The sequence below is a fragment of the Cherax quadricarinatus genome, chromosome 9, assembly GCF_038502225.1.
Source record: "Cherax quadricarinatus isolate ZL_2023a chromosome 9, ASM3850222v1, whole genome shotgun sequence".
Classification (NCBI taxonomy): domain Eukaryota; kingdom Metazoa; phylum Arthropoda; class Malacostraca; order Decapoda; family Parastacidae; genus Cherax; species Cherax quadricarinatus.
The window spans coordinates 64,090,562-64,109,753 of record NC_091300.1 but is presented as its reverse complement, the minus strand read 5'-3'; the positions used below and the strand labels follow the sequence as shown (position 1 = coordinate 64,109,753).

The following is a 19,192-nucleotide window of genomic DNA, read 5'->3' as shown; positions in this document are numbered from 1 at the left end:
CTGCTTTTACGACAGTGAAATGTGCCCATCTGGTAAAGTTTACATTTCGTTTGGTCTACTTCTGGTGGTGGTGATTTAACCTGCCAAAGATATTTGTAACCCAGTCGGAGCCGGGCGGTAGTGACATCCAAGAGTCTGCTTATATTGTTGGATGCACCATAGACATATGGCTCCTCCTGCATGATAGAATGATGATAGATGGACTGACTGGTGTCAGTCTCCCTAAGTATTAAGTCAATAAAGTGCAATTGAAGTTCTTTTCGGATTTTTGTTCTGAGACTGCTAACTGACAAGCCAAGATTGTAATCTACTTTCTGTCTCTGCAAGCATATAACTTATCCAAGTCCTGTCAGGCATCTGAGGACCAATGTGAGATAGAATCCACATAAGGTGCACCCTGACTCCACTGTCTATAATCCAACCATACCTGTGTTTGGCTTCTGACACAAGCAAGCCACTATTTATACCTAATGAGTTCTATCTACCTGGAGTCTACCTGAAGGTTATTCCGGGGATCAACGCCCCCGCGGCCCAGTCCACGACCAGGCCTCCCAGTGGATCAGGGCCTGAATAACAAGGCTGTTACTCCTGGCAGCACGCACTACAACGTACGAACCACAGCCCAGCTGATCCGGCACTGACTTTAGGTATCTGTCCAGCTCCCTCTTGAAGGCAGTCAGGGGTTTATTGGTAATTCCCCTTATGCTTGGTGGGAGGCTGTTGAACAGTCTTGGGCCCCGGACACTCAAGGTGTTTTCTCTTAGTGTACCATTGGCGCCCCTACTTTTAATTGGGGGTATTTTGCATCGCCTGCCCAGTCTTTTACTTTCGTAGGGAGACATTTGAGAGCATTTACATATAACATAGAGTATCAGTTACGATTAGAGTGCCAACCTCCGATATATGGACGCATTTGAGTGCAAGGAGTATAGCAAACAGTTCAGTTTAAAGCGTTGAGTCCCAGTTATTGACACATGGTCCAATTATGAGAGCCACCATTGTATGATAATCGCAGCACTACCAGCTGCGCCAGAGGAATGATGAACACAACCATCAACATAAAATATCTGTAAAATAGTGTGCAGTGTGACTAAGTTATCAATACAACTTAAAGCATGGTACCAATAAAAACTTGTGATAAATGGTTTTCAAAACCAACAAGTTGAAGATTGAAACACTTAAACAACATATGGCAATGTAGGTAAGACACATGGGCTACAGTTAGGTAACTTTATTACGAAACGTTTCGCCTACACAGTAGGCTTCTTCACTCGAGTACAGAAAGTAGGTAGTCAGTCCTTCAGCCTGGAATCGATGTGTTCAGTCCAACACTCTTATTGAAAGCGCATAAGTGTCTCTATACTCAATAAAAGCTTGTGTTTATGTCGTCGACTAGAATACTGACTAGCACGTTAGTTAGGATCGTGTGAGCCTGAGGTGGGAGACTTCAGTAGGTAGATGAGGATGTCATCAAGTATTCCACCGTAGTGTCAAGTGTTGTAAGCACTCAGAAGGTTACGTTGCAGCAGTGCTGGGGATGATCACTGATGTGAGTCAGGGTGAAGAGGCAAGATAGGGGGAAGCGAATACACACCGGAGGTTAGTTGAGTTAGATAGAGCCATAGGAGGAGCGGGAAAATAGGTTATTGGGAGAAGTATTCCTAGTCAGTATGTTTTGTGAATAATCTCTCCTATGAACAGTAACTGTACCTTGGTTCAATTTGCTTTCGTGTGTGTGGCACTGCTCTCTTTCCCTCCTCATACTCCTGCTATGTGACCCATTTTGGTTTTGTACTTTCTTGTGATTAATAATAATAATAATAACAACAATAATAATAATAATAATAATAATAATAATAATAATAATAATAATAATAATCCTGTTCTCACATATTCGTGATATATTGAATATTCTCAACTAATACTTTTATTATCCTCGTTGCTTCTGTTTCCACTGTTTTTACTGTATAGTAATTGAAATCTTCACGATAGAGATTATTTAAATCTCCAGAACTTCACTACTCTTTAAACAACAGAACCATCACTCCCATACTTGTGTTCTTTCTCCATTACTGTGTGATATCTCTCAGGGAATATCACAGTTATTAGTTATCATTCCTGTGGGGTTCGTTCTTGTGGGAAAGACACTTATGTGCAGTTCAGGACATTTATTAAAGGTAAAGTTTCGATATATATATATATATATATATATATATATATATATATATATATATATATATATATATATATATATATATATATATATATATATATATATTCGCTAATTTTACGAGCCAGTTTTCAGAAAATATCAAAAAACAAGGTTATATGACCCTATTTATCAAAGATTCACGTTTATAGGAAAATATATCTTAGATTTTCCTTGACAGTCAAGCTTCGACTTTTCCTTCCTCATATAAATCATTTGCAGCTTTTCTATGTGAACTCAAAATTCGTTTATGTTGCAATAGAAACCACATTGCTGGTCAACCTGGAGACCTGGAATATAACCTGGGAGGGTTACGGGTGGTCAACGCCCCCGTAACGCCCCCAGCCTAGGTATTCTTTAATTAATATTCCATTTTCCAAATTCATCACAGCAACAAAGGGCTGATTTTCTTAGATATGTGTTGGTCACTCACGTTATTCAGTGCAAACGCTTGATCAACACAGCATCGTTAATTTCTGAACCTAATTTGCTATTCCGCAATAAAATGTTTAATCTTTTTCATCAGTCGCATTTGAGCCATAATTTTTTTGATATTGTCAACAGATATGGTCCCCCTTTATAATTGTTTTATACTCTTTTTACCTTTCCTATTTGCAAAGGAATTATTGTTACTCTCCGTCAGTCCTTAGGTTCCTTCCCTTCTTCCAGTCACACAGAGAACACATGCATCACTGTTAGGTAAAAGGACACAGGTGAAACTAATGTGACATTTTATTGTGGCAACGTTTCGCTCTCCAGGAGCTTTATCAAGCTTGATAAAGGTCATTATTTACACTTGTGTCCTTTTACTTAACATATTGTCGGTAATTCCACCAACATTAATACATCTACATCACTCATTCCAACTTTTTATCCCTTCCTTCTTTTAGCATTTAATAATTAATCACACTCATCCTTGATGCTCTCCCACTTCCATCCTAATTATTGTACCACTAACTTCCCTCACAGTTCTAACTTTTCATTCATTCCAACAACTTTTGCTCCCGTTTCTCCCTCTAGCATGAAAATTTTGGTTCAATTTCTTCATCTGCACTAGCAAGATATTCACAATATTCTCTCAGACTCTCGTCACCTTCACTGTTATTATCAACATTCATATACTCCCTTGTTGTCTCGTCGTTCAAAACTGTTTCCTATTTTGATATTTACCCTGTCCTAAGCGCTGGTGATGAATGTTCTTGGTTGATTCATTACCTTTGTAACTTGTGAGTTCAATACCTTCGTACCTAGTTCAGCTATCAAAACTTTGGGGGCCCAGTCCCTGGACCCATTACGTACCTCTATAATCTGTAAATACCTTTGTAACTTGTCATGATTGTGACCAGACCTACCTGGAGTTCATTACCTTTGTAAATTGTGAGTTCATTACCTTTGTAATTATGAGTTCATTACCTCTGTAACTTGCTCAGCTATCAAAACTTTGGAGTCCAGTCCCTGGACCAATTATGTACCTCTGTAATCTTTTGACTACCGCCCATAAGATGGGTATGGGATGCATAATAAACATAGCACATAAAGTCGGTACCTGACCAGCCGGGCTGTGGCTCGTACGTTGGATTGCGCGCAGCCAGCAGTAACAGCGTGGTTGATCAGGCTCTGATCTACCAGGAGGCCTGGTCACAGACCGGGCCGCGGGGGCGTTGACCCCCGGAACTCTCTCCAGGTAAACTCCAGGTTACAAAAATACTCACTTCTTATAACATTTAAGTGTGTCTTGCTTTGTCGGTCTTCGTTTAACCTCTCTTCTCCTACATATATTAAGTTCTTTTAAATCATTCTTGCATTGTCGTTGTATTGGACTGAAAATGCTATTTACATCATAACTTTTCACCTCATTTGCACTAGTACAGTCTAGCACATTGGTCTCATTCATGCTTAGAATAACATTCATATTTTTTTTTTCTTTCTGTAACCTGAATTGTCCATTACCATAAATCTTTCTAAGCAGACCTCAGTTATTGAGGTCAAGTTATCGCTTGTACCAAGCGCCACAAACCTTCCTCACTCAACCACAGCATTGTCTTCCACATTTCCACTTGTGTTTACTACTACGACTACTACTACTACTACTACTACTACTACTACTACTACTACTACTACTACTACTACTACTACTACTACTACTACTACTACTACTACTACTACTACTACTACTACTACTACTACTACTACTACCACTAATAATAATAATAATAATAATAATAATAATAATAATAATAATAATAATAATATTTATTTACTACCAGTACATGTACAAGGTATACAGACCATAGCTGACATCAGTAACATACTACTATACAGAAAGCCGCTTGTTATGCTGAGCATTTCCCGCAAATTAGGTCAGTTTTGTCCCAGGATGCGACCCACACCAGTCCACTAACACCCAGGATGCGACCCACACCAGTCCACTAACACCCAGGATGCGACCCACACCAGTCCACTAACACCCAGGATGTGACCCACACCAGTCCACTAACACCCAGGATGCGACCCACACCAGTCCACTAACACCCAGGATGTGACCCACACCAGTCCACTAACACCCAGGATGCGACCCAAACCAGTCCACTAACACCCAGGATGCGACCCAAACCAGTCCACTAACACCCAGGATGTGACCCACACCAGTCCACTAACACCCAGGATGTGACCCACATCAGTCCACTAACACCCAGGATGTGACCCACACCAGTCCACTAACACCCAGGATGCGACCCACACCAGATCACTAACACCCAGGATGTGACCCACACCAGTCCACTAACACCCAGGATGCGACCCACACCAGTCCACTAACACCCAGGATGTGACCCACACCAGTCCACTAACACCCAGGATGTGACCCACACCAGTCCACTAACACCCAGGATGCGACCCACACCAGTCCACTAACACCCAGGATGCGACCCACACCAGTCCACTAACACCCAGGATACGACCCACACCAGTCCACTAACACCCAGGATGCGACCCACACCAGTCCACTAACACCCAGGATGCGACCCACACCAGTCCACTAACACCCAGGATGCGACCCACACCAGTCCACTAACACCCAGGATGCGACCCACACCAGTCCACTAACACCCAGGATGCGACCCACACCAGTCCACTAACACCCAGGATACGACCCACACCAGTCCACTAACACCCAGGATACGACCCACACCAGTCCACTAACACCCAGGATGCGACCCACACCAGTCCACTAACACCCAGGATGCGACCCACACCAGTCCACTAACACCCAGGATGTGACCCACACCAGTCCACTAACACCCAGGATGCGACCCACACCAGTCCACTAACACCCAGGATGCGACCCACACCAGTCCACTAACACCCAGGATGCGACCCACACCAGTCCACTAACACCCAGGATACGACCCACACCAGTCCACTAACGCCAGGTACCTATTTTAAACTGATGGGTGAACAGGGACAGGGACAGCAGGTGTCTTATGGAATCGAGCTACAGGACACTTATAATAATAATAAACCATTTATCACACATTTATAATAAACCTAGGTTTAAAAAATCATACACGTTATCTAAACATATATAACAATATTTATTCTCTCCTACACTTCTCTCTCATCCTTCACATCCTTCACATCCTTAACATCCTCTCTCATCCTTCACATCCTTCACATCCTTAACATCCTCTCTCATCCTTCACATCCTTCACATCCTTAACATCCTCTCTCATCCTTCACATCCTTCACATCCTTAACATCCTCTCTCATCCTTCACATCCTTCACATCCTTAACATCCTCTCTCATCCTTCACATCCTTCACATCCTTAACATCCTCTCTCATCCTTCACATCCTCTTACAACCATTCTCATCCTGTCATATCTACTCACATCCTCTCATATCCGCTCTCATCCGGGTTTATAAACCTTGACTGTTATATCTCACATCCCACTTACATTTTAAACCACAATCCATAAATTTATATAATTGCGTTCAGCTTTTCTTTAGTTACTCTGTTATTCCGTTATTTCTTGTTCTTAACCCCCAGTTTTCGTTCTCCTTCAGCAGTTCACTTCGTCTCAGTATCAGTTTTCTCCCCGACGATCAACGTCTCCCAGTTCGGCAAAAAAACAAAATTAATTTGGAAAAAAAAAATCAGAGGTCTTTTTCAGATCAAAATTCTAGTAATGTACAGATGAAAGTTGAGACTGTTTACTGCTTCGGTATAGGGCATACATGGCTTTATACATGGCTTTATACATGGCTTTATACATGGCTTTATACATGGCTTTATATATGGTTTTATACATGACTTTATACATGGCTTTATACATGGCTTTATATATATGACTTTATATATGGCTTTATATATAGCTTTATATATGGCTTTATATATAGCTTTATATATAGCTTTATATATGGCTTTATATGTGGCTTTATATATAGCTTTATATATGGCTTTATATATAACTTTATATATGGCTTTATATATAGCTTTATATATAGCTTTATATATGGCTTTATATATGGCTTTACATATAGCTTTATATATGGCTTTATATAGCTTTATATATGACTTTATATAGCTTTATATATGGCTTTATATATGGCTTTATATATGGCTTTATATATGGCTTTATATATGGCTTTATATATAGCTTTATATATGGCTTTACATATGGCTTTATATATAGCTTTATATATGGCTTTATATATGGCTTTATACATAGCTTTATATATGGCTTTATATATGGCTTAATATAGGACTTTATACATGCCTTTATACATGGCTTTATACATGGCTTTACACATGGCTTTATCCATGGATTTATACATGGCTTTATACATGGCTTTATACATGGCTTTATACATGGCTTTATATATGGCTTTATATATGGCTTTATGTACGGCTTTACATATGGCTTTATACATGACTTTATATATGGCTTTATATCAGCTTCCTCATTTTGCTCTTACCTCTTTTCCTGAATTTGTCTGGTATATGATGGTCATTAGTACTGCCTTGATATTTGGCTGTTTGGTTGGTCAACTGGGTTTAAAGCCTATCAACTACACGAGGGTTTAAAGCCTATCAACTACACGAGGGTTTAAAGCCTATCAACTACACGAGGGTTTAAAGCCTATCAACTACACGAGGGTTTAAAGCCTATCAACTACACGAGGGTTTAAAGCCTATCAACTACACGAGGGTTTAAAGCCTATCAACTACACGAGGGTTTAAAGCCTATCAACTACACGAGGGTTTAAAGCCTATCAACTACACGAGGGTTTAAAGCCTATCACCTACACGAGGGTTTAAAGCCTATCAACTACACGAGGGTTTAAAGCCTATCAACTACACGAGGGTTTAAAGCCTATCAACTACACGAGCGTTTAAAGCCTATCAACTACACGAGGATTTAAAGCCTATCAACTACACGAGGATTTAAAGCCTACCAACTACACGAGGGTTTAAAGCCTATCAACTACACGATGGTTTAAAGCCTACCAACTACACGAGGGCTTAAAGCCTATCACCTACACGAGGGTTTAAAGCCTACCAACTACACGAGGGTTTAAAGCCTATCAACTACACGAGGGTTTAAAGCCTATCAACTACACCAGGGTTTAAAGCCTACCAACTACACGAGGGTTTAAAGCCTATCACCTATACGATGGTTTAAAGCCTACCAACTACACGAGGGTTTAAAGCCTATCAACTACACCAGGGTTTAAAGCCTACCAACTACACGAGGGTTTAAAGCCTATCACCTATACGATGGTTTAAAGCCTACCAACTACACGAGGGTTTAAAGCCTATCACCTATACGATGGTTTAAAGCCTACCAACTACACGAGGGTTTAAAGCCTATCAACTACACGAGGGGTTAAAGCCTACCAACTACACGAGGGTTTAAAGCCTATCAACTACACGAGGGTTTAAAGCCTGTCAAACTACACGAGGGTTTAAAGCCTATCAACTACACGAGGGTTTAAAGCCTATCACCTATACGATGGTTTAAAGCCTACCAACTACACGAGGGTTTAAAGCCTATCAACTACACGAGGGGTTAAAGCCTACCAACTACACGAGGGTTTAAAGCCTATCAACTACACGAGGGTTTAAAGCCTGTCAACTACACGAGGGTTTAAAGCCTATCAACTACACGAGGGTTTAAAGCCTATCAACTACACGAGGGTTTAAAGCCTATCAACTACACGAATTTCTAAAGCCTATCAACTACACGAGGGTTTAAAGCCTATCAACTACACGAGGGTTTAAAGCCTATCAACTACACGAGGGTTTAAAGCCTATCAACTACAAGAGGGTTTAAAGCCTATCAACTACACGAGGGTTTAAAGCCTATCAACTACACGAGGGTTTAAAGCCTATCAACTACACGAGGGTTTAAAGCCTATCAACTACACGAAGGTTTAAAGCCTATCAACTACACGAAGGTTTAAAGTCTACCAACTACACGAGGGTTTAAAACCTACCAACTACACGAGGGTTTAAAGCCTATCAACTACACTAGGGTTTAAAGCCTATCAACTACACGAGGGTTTAAAGCCTATCAACTACACGAGGGTTTAAAGCCTATCAACTACACGAGGGTTCAAAGCCTACCAAACTACGCGAGGGTTCAAAGCCTACCAAACTACACGAGGGTTTAAAGCCTACCAGCTACACGAAGGTTTAAAGCCTATCAACTACACGAGGGTTTAAAGCCTATCAACTACACGAGGGTTTAAAGCCTATCAACTACACGAGGGTTTAAAGCCTATCAACTACACGAAGGTTTAAAGCCTATCAACTACACGAAGGTTTAAAGTCTACCAACTACACGAGGGTTTAAAACCTACCAACTACACGAGGGTTTAAAGCCTATCAACTACACTAGGGTTTAAAGCCTATCAACTACACGAGGGTTCAAAGCCTACCAACTACGCGAGGGTTTAAAGCCTATCAACTACACAAGGGTTCAAAGCCTACCAACTACGCGAGGGTTTAAAGCCTACGAACTACACGAGGGTTTAAAGCCTACCAACTACACGAGGGTTTAAAGCCTATCAACTACACGAGGGTTTAAAGCCTACCTACTACACGAGGGTATAAAGCCTATCAACTACACGAGGGTTTAAAGCCTACCAACTACACGAGGGTTTAAAGCCTACCAAGTACACGAGGGTTTAAAGCCTATCAACTACACGAGGGTTTAAAGCCTATCAACTACACGAGGGTTTAAAGCCTATCACCTACACGAGGGTTTAAAGCCTACCAACTACACGAGGGTTTAAAGCCTACCAACTACACGAGGGTTTAAAGCCTTCCAACTACACGAGGGTTTAAAGCCTACCAACTACACGAGGGTTTAAAGCCTACCAACTACACGAGGGTTTAAAGCCTACCAACTACACGAGGGTTTAAAGCCTTCCAACTACACGAGGGTTTAAAGCCTACCAACTACACGAGGGTTTAAAGCCTACCAACTACACGAGGGTTTAAAGCCTTCCAACTACACGAGGGTTTAAAGCCTTCCAACTACACGAGGGTTTAAAGCCTACCAACTACACGAGGGTTTAAAGCCTATCAACTACACGAGGGTTTAAAGCCTATCAACTACACGAGGGTTTAAAGCCTACCAACTACACGAGGGTTTAAAGCCTACCAACTACACGAGGGTTTAAAGCCTATCACCTACACGAGGGTCATTTAGGCTGCATGTAACCTGTCAAGAATACCTCAATCTTAAAATAAGGATAAAATTCTTCGTATACACTGAGCATTGAGAAAATAAATATGGCTGTGTGGATCCTGTTCTCTACATTTAAATGTTCGAAACGTATTAATTCGTACTAATAAACAATTAAATTAACTTGCAAGTTACTGATATAATTTACTCGTTGTTAAGGTGAGTTGGATGTTTGTGACACAAGCTTATTTTTGCCTCTAATAAATAAACCTTTAATGACGTGGTTTAGTACGTGAAGGAGAGATACAGGTTTATCATTATTATTATAATCAAGGGGGAAGCGCTAAACCCGTAGGATTATACAGCGCGTGTGGGGGGATGGAAGGTATTCAGGGTTAATTCAGGGAACTGGAGCACAGATCCAGTTCCCTAGATCAAGAGCTCCTCACCAGCATCAAGGAACCTTCCTTGAGGGGCCAGACACAGGTATAGTGTTAAATTACTTGAGAATAAGTGAATCAGTATTTTTTTTCTGGTCTCACTGGTAAGGCAGTTTACCATTGACTGTCCTGTGTTTATCATACTGTCCTTATTGCTCTTTCAGCGCGGTCGTTATCAGGGCTCCTTAAATTGAAATGGTTTTAGGAGTAAGAACTTTTAAGAATCCCACAAGAAATATAACTTGTAAATAAGGATTTGTAAGATTTTTCTGCCATCTTAGGCGTTATGAGAGAGGAAAGACCAGTAATCTTGCCAAAGTGGAAAACATTTAACTGGCTTCCGTTTCACACACACATAACATCAGTGAAGTGTTGGCTTCAATGTTTGCTGTCTGTTACCCTCAAGACTTGCTAGAACTGTATGGGCTTCTCACCTGTGTATTCACTTGAAGGTTTGAGTCACTCCACCAACGGCGTTGTTTCAATACATGCCTTGTAGAAACACATATAACTACGATAATAATGATGGTGAATGTTGTCGTAGCAGACAGCACGAAGACAGCAAGGACAGCCACGGTAAACAGAACAGAGCCCAGGATTATCACCACGCACACCCACACGTCTACACCCATCATACTTAACCCACCTACTGCTTGGTGGACTCATATTTGTCATTCAGTAGCTGCTGTTGTTCTCAATGTTGAATATTATCTCTGATTACACCACCTGAAGCGAAAGCAAACAGTGTTACCCCCTGAATCACAATGCTCTTGCCCCGTTTTCTGTTGCACTCTTGCTTAGCAGTCTTCAAGATAACTTCAGTCCTTCTGAGTAGGTGTTTTAAGCTATCTTCAGCGAGAGTAATATACAAATAGTACTAACTCAAGTCTTACTGGAACGAAGTCTATAAATCTCCAGTAGCTGATGAGCCTTAATGGCATACTAATTGGTATATGAGTCGGGGACTCTCAGGACCAGGGCCTTTGACTTCATAATTGAATATTTCTCGAGCAACACCCAAGCATTTTCATGGCAACTTCTTTAGTTTTCCATTGGTTACTTGCGGTTGAGATGGATTATTTGCATATTTTAATTATCCATACTGTAACTTTTGCGCTAATTTATGCACTATTTAGTAGTAAAATGGAAATCAAGGATCCGTGAAAAAATCAGGTCAAAATTCTTTGGTAAAGTTCTGCCTCTGTGCATCCGTGACAGTATTATCACTGTCCTATTATAATCTCTCAGCTCAGGCTAACAGAATTTAACACTCTGAATATAACTGCTCCTGTGTGACTAGAATATGGTATGGAAACAAGGAGCTTTTGTTCTCACTATGTACTTAAATAGTGTGGTATCATATAGCTGATGTGACCCGTTTGGATAAACCAAAAAAATTATTAATATTTTTGAATAATATTTTTGTTCAGTGTTTTAGAAACCGCTGACAGAAAACTTATCTTGGAACAATTAGCCACTAATGGTCTTAAATGAAACTTTTTAACCCAGGACACAGAAATTAGATCATTAAAAGTTAGATGAAGAAATGCCACCAAGTCTCGTGTGATCTCTAACTGCTTCTTTAACACAGTTAAGGTATGAACAATTGTCTTCTTCGAGTGGTTAGGCCGAAGTTTAGCAGACGGTAACTCAACACCGTCACCAGCCTTGAAACACTGTACCCAGTTAGTCACTGAATGCTCACACACACTAACATTCTCCACTATTTCTTTCGTCTGGTGCCCAGCTTTGTGAAGCCCTATGATTTGAGCTATAGTTTCAGGTGTTAAAGACTTCCTTTTACCCATAATCAAACATATATAGCCCCAAAACCAAAGGGAACACCGGACAAAAGATGGGGCAGATGAGAGACAAGAGTGCAACACATCCTCTCACCACGGCAGCCACGTGAGCACTGAGGAGTCACTGCGGAGTGTGGCAGTAGGCCATGACGTTATGTTATCGGCTGCTACCCGCCATAATGCACTGACAAAAAAAGACCCCCCCCTGTATGGTAGGCCTTTGATTTTCGTCACGGCATTATGCCGGGGCGCTCACCCGGCATGATACCATGTGGAGAAATTTTCTCCAGGAGGGGGGTATCAGCCCTCTTCAGCCCCTTTCAGCCCCTTTCAGCCCTGAGGAGCCCAGCCCTCTCAGAAGGGGCAAATATCTTGTTTACTGCTACAGCGAGTAATTGATCCCAAGATGCAGTACGAGTATGCGACGTGGTCAAGCGACCGCCGCTCCTTGCAGTCCAGTGTTGCAGAGTGTATTTTAATAAGAGACAGTACATATCTTACCTTAGCAGGACAATTAAGGAAAATCCTGCTCACTTTATTAACATAGTAAAGATAGTGGACATTGTTGTCTATGCTTAAGACAGCAAGATTTAAACATTCTGCTTTGCCTCATGGAGGAAGTGGCAAGGAAGCAAAGGTACTATGTCAGCTTTTCCTTTGTGCTGGGGGCAGTAACGGCGTGGGACGTTGTGGCATCTTCAGATTACTTTTGACTCTACTGAGAGTGACACTGATGACAGGATAACCAACAAAGAACACTGATCTGTGCGTTAGTGTGAACAAAGTATCTCATAAAACACAATAAACACTTAAGAGAAGTGTGATCAGCTTCTTTAGTGATAAGATTGTGAACAATAAAGACAAATCTTGTGGAACATAGTGTACCAGTGTGTGTTTTCCTAGACTATGGAAGACGTGGACATCCAAGGACACTTCAGCTTCTATCAAGTCACCGATATCTGTCTATCTGTCGAAGGTGTGAAGAACACCATAGCTCACACTACAAGAGCAAGGTAGGTTACGAATTTCTTGTAGTACGGGGGACTGCGCAGTTCTTGAGTCGCAAGGAGTTTGTAATCAACCTATAGTCGGCAGTAAAGGGACTACTTTTGAGTCCACACAAGTAAGTTTGTCAGCAATCAGCGAATGAAATATGCTGACATAACACCCCCAAGGGGTAATTTATAATCTTACAAATTGTAACTCATTTTCAGCCCGTTGAGAAGTGCCTTCGACAGCATCTCAAGACCTCGTCTGCAGGGGCGGCTGTGCAGGCGATGAGCTGTCTTTCTAAGTTAAGTTTCCCTATATTTAAACTTAGCTGGTAATGCCATTTCTCAACATACCATGACTAGCACTATATATATATATATATATATATATATATATATATATATATATATATATATATATATATATATATATATATATATATATATATATATATATATATATATATATATATATATATATATATGTATATATATATATATATATATATATATATATATATATATATATATATATATATATATATATATATATATATATATATCAATAACAACACTGCAACTAGCCATGAATTCGAACCCATGCTGCTTTGGCCGACCACATGGTGAGTGAAAACACATGACGCTCTAACCCACACTACCATGCAATCCTACAAGAATGATGCACCCAGCCAAGCTAGGTGTTTTACCGTCATCTGAGGACATACAGTGGTGTGGGTGCCAATGAGCTATTTTCATTCTCATCCCTGTTTGGTGTACTAGCCCAACGAGCAGTATTTTTATGTTATTGCAACCACGAACGAGTGGTATTGAACAATAACAACACTGTGACTAGCCAAGGATTCGAACCCATTGTGCTTTGGCCCACCTCATGGTGTTCTAACCCACAGGACCACACAATCCTACAAGAATGATGCACTCAGTTGGATTATGCTGAATTAAATGGCACTTGCTATAATGAGGTTAGGTAAGTTTTCTAAGGTTCTTTTGATAAGAAATTATTTATTTTACATTAATGTAAATGAAAAATATTTCTTTAAACGTATAGGAGAAAATTTTAGTATGGACTTCATTTTAAATGATTTCTTGCTAATTGACCAGGTTTACCTGTTCGGCACGACTGATATGTACGTATGTATATACATATACATATATATATATATGTATATGTATATATATATGCTCTATTTATTCATGTAAGAGATTTTAACCATCCAATTGATTTTCAAAAAGTTGAGAAAGTAGTATCAAGCAAGTCCATGGTCGACAGGAATATAATTGAATCTTGTTTCATAAAAAGCAGTTTTGACAATAATATGAATATTTCCTTTGGTTTATATAAATTAGATCCATTTATAATTAATAGAATTTGGGAAGAATTTAATAATACACTGGACAAATAATCTTTAAAATTTCTTATTTCTTGGGTAGAATAGTTTGTGGGGTGAGTTGTGCCAAGGACCTTTCCAAGTTGGCTCGCCGCGCGTCACGTGTTTAAACCGTTGTGGGATCTGATAGTGAGGTGCCGACCAGACCCCTTATATAGCTTCTCTGATGCTTTACTTTCATAGTTCCTTGATAATGTGAGTAGTCACGAAAGCGCTTGGAATTTCTCTATTCTTTCAGAGTGGTTGTTTTGCATAAATATATATATATATAAATATATATATATATATATATATATATATATATATATATATATATATATATATATATATATATATATATATATATATATATATATATATATATATAATATAGGGAGGTACCCTCATCCTCAGAGAAGACAATAAACGTACCTCAGGGAGAGCTCAAGGTTCTCCCCGGATGATTGTTTGAATATTTTCTTCTTCTACCACTCCCTATAATTTATATTATATATATACTTTATTAATAGACAGAATACATTGATAGAAAACAAAAATGTGAATATATTGGTACAATATATCAAAGATTATGAATCTCCTCCAGCTCCTCCGAAGCCGGACGCAAGCCTAGTATGCAGCAAGCGTTTCCCTTCTGGATGGCCACGCTGAGGCGCTGGAACATGAAAGTGGCTGCCCTTGGGGGTGTCGATGAGTCTGAAACCCAATTCTTTAAGGAAACGTGTGGCATTTTTTTCCCCACGATCCAAAGGTCTCTGATCCCACTGGGACAAATTGATACTGTTGGCTTATGTCCCTGTACTTGCTGATCTTGTACTCCTCCCTGTGGTCAGCAGCTCCTCCCTGTCGCCAGACACTGTCGCCCAAAACATATGTACATACATATATATACAATGCAGTAAGATCACAGTAAACAGGTGATATCACCATATGCAGAATAAAAACTGTGAAAAGAATAATGAACTTCTATGGGCAGTGATACAGGACTGGACGAGTCTTCTATGGGCAGTGATACAGGACTGGACGAGTCTTCTATGGGCAGTGTTACAGGACTGGACGAGTCTTCTATGGGCAGTGATACAGGACTGGACGAGTCTTCTATGGGCAGTGATACAGGACTGGACGAGTCTTCTATGGGCAGTGATACAGGACTGGACGAGTCTTCTATGGGAAGTGATACAGGACTGGACGAGTCTTCTATGGGCAGTGATACAGGACTGGACGAGTCTTCTATGGGCAGTGATACAGGACTGGACGAGTCTTCTATGGGCAGTGATACAGGACTGGACGAGTCTTCTATGGGCAGTGATACAGGACTGGACGAGTCTTCTATGGGCAGTAATACAGGACTGGACGAGTCTTCTATGGGCAGTAATACAGGACTGGGTGAGTCTTCTATGGGCAGTAATACAGGACTGGGTGAATCTTCTATGGGCAGTGATACAGGACTTGGTGAGTCTTCTATGGGCAGTGATGCAGGCCTGGTTCAGTCTTCTATGGGCAGTGATACAGGCCTGGGTGAACATTCATCGGACACTAGTAAAAGACTAGATGGAACATCTAAGGAGAACAGTATAACCTTGGAGGTGTCATAGTGACGTGCTGGCGTAGCAGTAGCCTCAGTATAAGATGGCAGGACTGAGTCATGCAGCTCTGGTGTGCCCAATACGCAGTGCCCCTCGCAGCTCTGCAAGACTGTCATTGTCTCGGAGGAAGAGGAAGACGCAGGCTGAAGGAAGGAGTAAGAAGGTGGTGGATAGAGAGCCTCGAACTAAGGTGCTGGCAGATTCACAACGTTGTTATAGTTCTGAGTATCCACGACACCACCCTGTGGAGGAAATGGTCGGGTGAAAAATGCAGTTATGACACATTAGCAGTGAATGTGTACACACACACACACACACACACACACACATATATATATATATATATATATATATATATATATATATATATATATATATATATATATATATATATATATATATATATATATATATATATATATATATATATATATATATATACATATATATATATATATATATATATATATATATATATATATATATATATATATATGTATACATATATATATACATATATATATGTGTGTGTGTGTGCTCACCTACTCTCTCTCCCTGCTCCATGAGCTTTATCATACCTCATCTTGAAGCTACGTATGGTTCCTGCCTCCACTACCTCACTTCCTAGGCTATTCCACTTCCTGACTACTCTATGAGTGAAGAAATACTTCCTAACATCCCTTTGACTCACCTGGGTCTTCAACTTTCAATTGTGACCTCTTGTTTCTGTGTCCCATCTCTGGAACATCCTGTCTCTGTCTACCTTGTCTATTCCACTCATTATTTTGTATGTTGTTATCATGTCTTCCCTAACCCTCCTGTCCTCCAGTGTCGTCAGGCCGATTTCCCTCAACCTTTCTTCGTAGGACATTCCCCTTAGCTCGGGATCTAACCTTGTCGCAAACCTTTGCACTTTCTCTAATTTCTTGACGTGCTTGATCAAGTGTGGGTTCCAAACAGGTGCTGCATACTCCAGTATGGGCCTGAGGTACACGGTGTACAGTGTCGTAAACGATTCCTTACTAAGGTATCGGAACACTATTCTCAGGTTTGCCAGGCGCCTATATGCTGCAGCAGTTATCTGGTTGATGTGTGCTTTGGCCACCTAGCCTATACTCCGTCTGCGGTCTTCTTTGCCCTTCTCCGATCTTCATGACTTTGCATTTGGCGGGGTTAAATTCGAGAAGCCAGTTGCTGGACCAGGTGTCCTGCCTGATCCTCATCTGTTTTAATTCTCTTCATTAATCTGATGAACTTCCTGAACCCCGTTCAGGAAGTTCCTCATTCCCGTGTAGTCCCCTTTCTTGCAGTTTGGCTTCATTCGTTCTGGCCTTCCTGCTTCCCCCTCCACTTGCAGCTCTACTGTGTATTCGAAGCTTAAAACCACTTGATCGCTGGCCCCAAGGGGTCTTTCATATGTGATGTCCTCAATATCTGCACTACTCAAGGTGAATACTAAGTCCAATCTTGCTGGTTCATCCTCTCCTCTCTCTCTTGTAGTGTCCCTTACGTGTTGGTACATGAAGTTTTCCAGTACCACCTCCATCATCTTAGCCCTCCATGTATCTTGGCCCCCATGCGGGTCCAAGTTCTCCCAATCGATCTCCTTGTGGTTAATGTCACCCATGATCAGGAGCTTTGCCCTGCATGCATGAGCTCTTCTGGCCACTCCAGCCAGTATGTCAACCATCGCTCCATTGCTCTCGTCATACTCTTGCCTTGGCCTCCTGCTGTTCTGTGGTGGGTTATACATCACTGCAATTACCACCTTATAACTTCCAGAGTGAAGGGTTCCCACTATGTAATCACTTTCTTTTTCGCTGTCTCCTCTCTCCAGCTCATCAATATTCCATCAGTTTTTGATCAGCAGTGCCAGTCCTCCACCCCCCCCCCCTGTTCCTTCTGTCTTTCCTTAGGATCTGGTATCCCATTGGAAAGATGGCATCTGTTATCATACCTGTAAGCTTGGTTTCTGTGAGAGCTATGATGTCCAGTAATGACTCTTTGACTCTTTTGTGCCACTCTTCCCACTTATTTGTTATTCCATCAGCGTTTGTGTACCATACCTTCAGTTTCCTTTCCAACACTGTGGTTTGGGGGGGTGGGAGACCTGGTAGCATACTGTGGGATTCTATAGCTGGTTGTTAGGTGGAAGCTGTGGGTATGGATTGTAGTGTGTGTTGGGATGGTGTGATAGGTTGTGGGGTTCTGAGGATAGTTGTGTGTGTGCTTGCCCTTGCTGCTCTGTTCTGCTCTGACTGGCCTCTGCTGGTTCCATCCTTGTCTCCTTTCCTAGCTCCTTTCGCTTTTTTGTCCTCTCCCTCAGTTTCTGTCACTCTGTGTTCTGTCTCTGCCTAGGAACACCCTCTTGTACTCTTCCGAGTATTTCAACCGTGGTTTCTCTTGGAGGATCCTGTTCCGCACTGTTTCTGTCCTGAGAATCAGCTTGATCGGTCAGTTTCTCCCTTTCAAGTATCCCCCTATTCTCTGAAAATTTACAATCTCATTCATCTCTTCTTCACCTATTTCCATGATGATTTTCTCAATCTCCTTTCTTTCTTCCTGCCGTCTTTCAGATTGTGTCCTTTCCTCTCTCTCCTGAAGCCCATGGATAAACATTGATTTTGCCCTTTCCTCCTCCGATTGCCTCACCCTCTGTGACTCTGGATCCTGTCTGTATGTCGTCATTTTCTCCCTTGATTTTTCCAGTGGCTCTTGGTAGCATGGTTGTGCCTCAGCATTCGACCTATCACCCTCTCCATCTGCACCCAGCTGTTCTTCCCTTTCACTCCTTGGCCCTTCTTGGCAGGCTGATATGACCTTAGCATAATTTATATCTCCTTCCTTCCTGTTCGGCCTCTCAAGTTCATATGCTGTGTCTTCTCTGGTCACTGCCCCTGTAACTCGCTTCAGCCTGTTTATCTCAACTTCTAGGACCCTTATCCTGGTTATTGCAGTTTCGACTTGTGCCTCCCAATTCCTCGTCTCCTTCTCCAACCTCTTTTCCAATTTCACAGAGAGCTCTTTCTCCATTTTTTCAGAAAGCTCTCCTAATTTTCTCTTCCAC

General features: G+C 41.1%; 1 protein-coding gene across 3 annotated transcripts in view; it reads right to left on the bottom strand.

Moving 5' to 3' along the window:
- Window positions 1–19,192, bottom strand: part of LOC128686048 (uncharacterized) — a 78,764-nt gene that overhangs the window by 46,855 nt on the left and 12,717 nt on the right. The window contains exon 1 of one of the 3 annotated variants that reach the window (XM_053772689.2): window positions 10,777–11,008. The exons of 1 other annotated variant lie outside the window; for it this stretch is intronic. In XM_053772689.2, the coding sequence (XP_053628664.1) occupies window positions 10,777–10,977 (201 nt within the window). In that variant the 5' untranslated portion in view covers window positions 10,978–11,008. Of the gene's footprint in view, window positions 1–10,776; window positions 11,009–15,739; window positions 16,368–19,192 lie in introns of those variants that run through there. One more of the 3 variants, XR_011391798.1, reaches the window with a different exon arrangement.